At 32.9% G+C, this 7,116-nt stretch overlaps 1 protein-coding gene across 1 annotated transcript; it reads left to right on the forward strand.

The window, feature by feature from the left end:
* The first annotated feature begins 3,242 nt into the window (after positions 1–3,242).
* LOC131064268 (sodium transporter HKT1) lies at positions 3,243–5,580 on the forward strand. Its single transcript, XM_057998364.2, has 3 exons — positions 3,243–4,600; positions 4,867–5,079; positions 5,295–5,580. The coding sequence occupies exons 1-3, from the start codon at positions 3,243–3,245 to the stop codon at positions 5,446–5,448; spliced, it is 1,725 nt and encodes a 574-aa protein (XP_057854347.1). The 3' UTR covers positions 5,449–5,580.
* The last annotated feature ends 1,536 nt before the right edge of the window (positions 5,581–7,116 follow it).

The following is a 7,116-nucleotide window of genomic DNA, read 5'->3' on the forward strand; positions in this document are numbered from 1 at the left end:
ATTTTCAGCAAGTACTAAATTTAACAACTCATTAATGTGTGTCTATGAAAGTTAATCATCTTTGACAGAGAGAATATAAAGGCACTAATGTGACAAAAGTGATCTCCATAATTTTTTAAAAATTAATTGTATATTATCAATGCTATATTTTATGAAAACATACCAAAAAGATACCTATTGATAAAGCTTGAACTCCCATCCACTAGTAACTATTAAGAACTTATTCAAAGATCATTTTTATTAAAAATTTAATCATTTTTTTGTAATTTTAAGTTGATCGATTTCCTAGAGTTTTTAAATGATTTGGGCACTCAAATAAACAATTAAATGTACTACAATACTATTTTATTCGCTCATATTATCAATAAAGACCATTTATGGTAATTTTTTATCTTTAATTTTTTAATATTTTGAGGAAGAGGGATCATTTTATATAATTCCTTTCTCCTGATAGTTTTAGTATATATGACATTAAAATAACATTTGTACACTTTTGCAACCACATCTAACTCTTAGAATCCTTTTTTTATTACATGAGGGCACATGCTTTATTAATATTCTTTATACGAGGAATTATGTGTGTGTGTGTGTGTGTGTGTGTGTGTGTGCATATATATATAATATATGTATATGTACACACACAAAAAAAAAAAAAAAAAAAAAAAACACATAAAAACATAAAATGACTAGTTATACCTTACCAATCTCTACCTTCTCCTTCGGATTGAGCCTTTGATGAAGTCAAGGATGCGCCCATCTTTGACTTGATTGGATTGGCTCCCTTGTTGAATGTGGATGGCTCTCCAAGATTGTGCACAAGATGTTTAAGGATGAGAGATTTGGCTAAGTGAAGGATAAATGAGAATTTGAGTAGAGTTTGGGTGCTATGGATGATTTCTTAGACTCAATTGGACAACATAAACTTAGATAACTTGGAGATGTGTAATAAGGGGATGGAGTCCTCAATTTATAGAAGAGGAGAAGAAATGGAGGGCTAGGATTGATTCAAGATGAAGGGTCAAGATTTCATGTGAGCCCACACATGGACCAATGGAGAATGACAAGACAAGTGTGGAGACCAAGAGATATGTCATAAAGGCCTTTCTTGTCTCCAAACTCCTTAAGGTTCATTGGGAAGGCTTCCCAATGCACCTAGAGAAGAGAAAGGAATAAAATATTCCTTGGGAGATGGGGATGAGGAATTAAAAATTCCTCAAAAAGGATAATCATAGGGATTGGAGGAATAAAGAGGAATTAAAAATTCCTTGGAGGAAGAGATGTCTAGAGGAATGTGAGATTTTTGAAAATCTCACATTCACCTAGGAAAGGAGCATTTAAGGAAGGTGGTTGGATAGAAGAGACAAGGAGTTGACTTTGTGGCTAATCATGAGGATTAGCCACTAGAAACTCATTAGGAGAGGAATTATAAGAATGATTAGGTGGGATTAGGACAAATGGGATTTGTAGGAGGATTTGACTAGAAGAGAGAATGAGTGGAGGGAATAAAAAATCAAAAGGATATTGGTAAGTGAGATTAGGGGGCTTCTAGAAGAATTCATTAAGTTAATGATGGATTAAGAAAAGGTGATTTGTAGGAATCATGGATAATTAATTAAAGGGGGGATTTGGAGAGAATTAATTTTAGGTGAATTTTAGAAGAATAAAGGTAGATTGATTTATTAAATAAATCAATCACTAGACTATAGTGACAATATTAATTATTTTTAATTACTATTGAGAAAGAATAGGGATTGGCATAATTAATAAATTAATTATGCGAGAAAATTAAATTAATTAATTAAAATAAATTTAAGTGTCTACATTTTGCCCCTTTTACGCAGTGGCAAATTTGGTGATGGGTAAAAGATAGAAGAAGAAGGATGTCCCAACACAAAGCGCGGGTGGTGTATGTACACACACACACACATAAATTGAATTCGTTTCATAAGAAACTTCTTTATCCAATTTATAAATTAGATCATGATAAATTAAAAAAAAAAAATCGAAAACATCCTCATAATGACAAAATTTATTCATCATGACATTTATATTAATCTTTAAAAAGAAAATAATGAACATAAGAAGTGTTTCTTCCTAATATTTTAAGTACCATCAAATGCTTCATTAGATTTTGAATGGGTTCATTATATATTTCAATTAATTTAACCTCCTACCAGCCTAACCCCATGTACAATATATAAGGGCAAGCATCAATAGAAAGGTCATTATAGCATGGACTAAGTCAATAGCATATTGATGCATATTCATTTTATATTATACTTTTTGATGAATGTTTCTCTTCTTTCATAATAATATATTCAATTTAGTGAGATACCTATCTTAGAAGGATAGTTCTCCTTATTTTATTCAAGGACACTTTGACCTGAATAAATTATGTGAAAATGTCGCATTGTTTCTATATGTTTAGGTCATGAATATTTCAATAAATTTAACCTCCTACAATTCATGTAACCCTATATACAGAGAGGGATAATCATTAGTAGAGATAATCATTAGTAGAAAGGTCATTATATATTGAATTAGGTTAATAACATATTGATTCGTATTCTTTTTGCATTATACTTCTTTCATAATATTCAATTCAATAGTAAAATAAAGACAAATTTATAGATCATTGTTTCATCAATGAACAACATTGATGATGTTATTTTATCTTAGAATAATAATTCTCTTTATTTTATTTTCATAAAAACATTTTGACTTGAATAAGTTATGTGTTCTGATATCACATTTTTCTATCTATTGAACATAAGATGTAAAATGGTTTCTACTATCAATGTTAAATATTATCCATTAGAATAATGTAAATGAGGTCTTGTCAACTAAGGCAGGTCCTAATATTCCGTTGATCTGCAATAGCCAATGTCTATCTAACATGGGGGATGCACCTTTCTTAGATATTTATTAATCAATTAATTAAAATTAGAAGGCAAGGGATTTAAGTAAGCTGAATTGATATTAAAAGCCTCCTAGCCAACGAAGGAAGGCAACTTTGGCTAAATTGCTATTATATTCTCAATTATTTCAACCAAAAAATTGTTATTATATTCTCAATTATTTCAATCACAAAATTGTTATTATATTCTCAATTATTTCTATAGTACAGTGCAAGAAAAGATTAAAACTATAATTCCATTTAAGACTCCGAGGAATCAACAATTTCCATTCAGATTCTGTATTGTATTGAACTAGACTGGATTGAATTGAATTGAATGCCCATCATGGTGTCCCATTTGGGCCAATTATTGGCTCTGAAACGACTGCGAAATCATATTTCTGTGAGCAGTGGGATGATTTTGTGTTATCTGCTTCCACTGGTGATTGTGGGGGCTGTGATGTTATTAGCTGCTCCACTCAAAGACTCCTCTCGTTTGCAACCCACAGATGCATTCTTCTTCGCCATGGCTGCTGTCACAGGAAGCAGCCTCGCCACTCAGAAAATGTCAGATTTAACCACTTTTCAGACACTCACACTCATGTTCCTCATGCTTTTGGGAGGCCGGGTGTTCGTTTTGGCATTGGAATTGGCCTATACAAGGAAATTCAGGCTGTATGAATCCAAGAACATGATTTTCCCTGTCAGGCATGGCCATGAAGCAGAGAACAACAGGGGAAGAGAAATAGAAGCAACAGGGACTCACATTCTGGTGCAAATACAGGAGGAAAATGATTCAGATGTGAAAAATCCTCTGGATCCCCCGTCCAAGGTACAATCTTTAAACAAGCATTTTCAATTTGAATCCACTGATGTGCGTCCCCTGTTGAGAAGAAGAAAAATGGTTTCCACCTCGCCAGCCAGGGCATACAAATCAGAAGGAGATGTGCTCACTAGGATTAGAGAACAAGGGTGGATCAGCGACAATAGCAAAGGCCTGGGGATTCAATTGGCTTTTCAGGGTACCCAACAAAATAATGGTCCTGAAGAAACCCAAAATGATCAATTCCAATCCCAGGCCCTCAAGTATTTCAACTATATTGTCATCTGTTACTTTACTGTAGTTCAGCTTGTTGGAATCATATCGGTGATTATTTACTTGAAAACAAATCCAGATTCACAGAAGCCTCTCAGAGAAAGGGGCATCAATTCCACTTTGTTCTCTGTGTTCACCACAATTTCTTCCTTCGCCAATTGTGGGTATGTACAGGTGAATGAAGGCCTGGTGCCATTTCAGCAATCTCCAGGGCTTCTCTGGCTGTTAGTCATTCAGATGGGCCTTGGGAATACCATGTTTTGGCCCTCTGTGAGATTATTAACATGGGGATTAAGCCGTCTGAGGATGTTCACAACAGGTGCACACTCTAGGGCGCTGCAATATATCTTGAAAAATCCTCAGAAATTTTTGCCGTTTGGGTTTAAGCAAACGATGTGGATTGTGGTGGTGGAGTGGGGACTGAACATTGTTCAATTGGGATGTTTAAGTGCTCTGCAATGGAACACAGATGTTTTTCAGGGCCTCACCTGGACTCAGAAATTTTCAACTGGCGTATTCCAGACATTTTCTAGTCGCACCACAGGCATCAATGTTGTAAATATGGTGGATTTATCTCCTACAATTATTTTCATTTACGCTTTCATCATGTAAGTATTTTTTATCAACATTTCATATCATACTCTATAATCCAAAAATATTCTACAATCTATGTTCTCTATAATCAAATGATCAATCATTACTTAGGATCCATCATTAAAAAGCTCAAGAATAAAATATTGAGTTTGATGCAATTAATGATTTGAGATTTCCCCAAGTTAATCATGTTTTTCTGTTTTGGGGTCAACCTTGTATGAATTTTCTAATTGTTTTCTGAAGATTCGGGCCATCATATATTGTTTGATTATTTTGGCAGGTACATACCATCAGAGGCCGGACTGAAGCAAAAATGGGCTTCATCTGGCAAGGATGACAGTAATTTTTTAACCAGACAAATTCGTAGATCGTTGTTCCAGCGATCAGTGGCGTTGTTGGCAATCACAGTTGTGATCTGCATAATTGAGAATCATAACGTAGTCCATGACCCACTAAATTTTTCCATTTTAAATATGATTTTTGAAACCATCAGGTATTTAGTCTATCTCTTCATTATAGGTATTCTTTTTAAATTTCTGTAATAAATGATTTATATCTTAATTAATTGTTTTTAAATTAGATTATATATATTTTTGACATTGTAGATTACACTCAATGATCTATCATCAAAATATAAAAAAATGAATCGAAATATGATCCATCATCATCTTATTAATGACGCCATACATTTAATGACTTTTGGTACAGTGCATATGGGAACGTGGGACTCTCTGTTGGATATAGTTGCAGTCTAAGGATGGATAATGGAGCATGTGAGGATGTTCCATACAGTCTATCTGGAAAGTGGAGCGTGGCAGGGAAGCTTTTACTACTCCCCCTTATGCTGCTGGGTAGATTTTGATGAAAGTCAACACATCACTTCTGGTCAAAGTCAAAAGGATTGTAAATATTGTATGCTCTAGCATGGCACTCTTACCTATTGGCCATAATAACCAGTATCTATATATATAGATATATGAGAGAGATTTTATGTTGCCAGTATCTATCTATATATATATAGATATATGAGAGAGATTTTATGTTGTCTTTATCAATGAGATCATGTATGATATTCTTCAATCTGTGATAATTGCTAGTAAGATGCCCTTTACTCGTGATACTCACAATATTCATCATCATTCCATCAGTTTGGTTTTACTTTCGGCTCATATGGTGGATTATCTGGTAGTGTTATGAGCGTGTTTGCAACCAATTTCTTTAATGTTGTTTCAATAGGTTCTCCCAACGGAGTGTATTTTCTTCAAGGTTTTGATTTCCTTTGATTGTTCACTTGATCATTCATATTGGATGAGCTTGCACCGAGGAAATTTATCTTAGGTTTCACAACATTTTCATCTACTACTCCGTCATTGATTGTGTTCTTATTCTTGTTCCAAAAGCGGGGTTTGTCTTTCCCATTTGATTCCTCTTTGATCTCTTTGAATATCTTGTTGACACCTTGTTCAATAAGGACTTTGTCTATTACCAATCCTTTCTCAATGACCTCTTTTAAGGTAGACAAGCAAGCTTTTCTTATCTCATATCCAATATCCTTGTTGAAATTTTGTGTCTACATGAACTATTAATTTAGAGACTCATTAGCACATCAATAAATAGTAGGAGGTATTTTATATAGTGTTTTAATGATGATATTTATTTCAAAATTCAATTTTGTATCTTTTTTAAGTTGAACTCATTGAGAAATATTTCATGAGTAGTAGTTCAAATAGACACATCTTCATGAGATATGAGGTAGCAATATAAATGGGTTTGATCTTGGGGGAAACTCCATGGTCAAGCACTCTATAGTTGAAGTAGTACTAGGATGGGTGACCTCCAAGGTAGTCCTAATGCTTTACTATTGTGAGCATCACCTACATGGATTGCATGTTGAGTGGACCATTCATTCTCATGAGTGATGAGTTTGTGTGAACCACTCCTCATAAAATATCTAAATTAATGAATTTGGCTAAAAAACCACATAATTGATTCCTAACATAAATATCATAATAATAATATCTAGCATATGAACCATTTAATGACATCTAAAAATACTTTTACTAATCTTTATGAATTGTTATAAATTTTACGACAACAAAGACTAATAAACTATATATAACAGATTTAATTATCACGTCAAGAAACATAACTACAATAACAACAAGACATGAAGTGTAATGACATGAACATGTCAACAATAAAATCTAGCCTAACGATCATTAAATAACATTTGTAAATACTTTACTAATCTTTATGAATTGATAAAACTTCCACTACAACAAAGACTAATAAACTATATATTCAACAGATTTTAATTATTATGTTAAGAAACATAATGACAATAACAATAAGAAATGGACTGCAATGACACAAGCTTGTTAACAAAGACTATAAAAATAAATAAATCTAAATCTAAAACTATAAAATAAATCAAAATTAAATCAAATATAATAAAATAACTTTTTAATAATTAAGAACTATATTAAACCCTCGTACGAACAAGTGTTTTTCTATGCCTTTGCCTGATTTC

The sequence above is a fragment of the Cryptomeria japonica genome, chromosome 2 (assembly GCF_030272615.1).
Source record: "Cryptomeria japonica chromosome 2, Sugi_1.0, whole genome shotgun sequence".
Classification (NCBI taxonomy): domain Eukaryota; kingdom Viridiplantae; phylum Streptophyta; class Pinopsida; order Cupressales; family Cupressaceae; genus Cryptomeria; species Cryptomeria japonica.

Bases quoted from the DNA above. Each gene is read 5' to 3' on its own strand.
- LOC131064268 (XM_057998364.2), top strand. From the start codon at position 3,243: ATGGTGTCCCATTTGGGCCAATTATTGGCTCTGAAACGACTGCGAAAT. The intron at 4,601-4,866 runs GTAAGTATTTTT...TTATTTTGGCAG, and splicing joins TTCATTTACGCTTTCATCAT to GTACATACCATCAGAGGCCG. The intron at 5,080-5,294 runs GTATTTAGTCTA...CTTTTGGTACAG, and splicing joins ATGATTTTTGAAACCATCAG to TGCATATGGGAACGTGGGAC.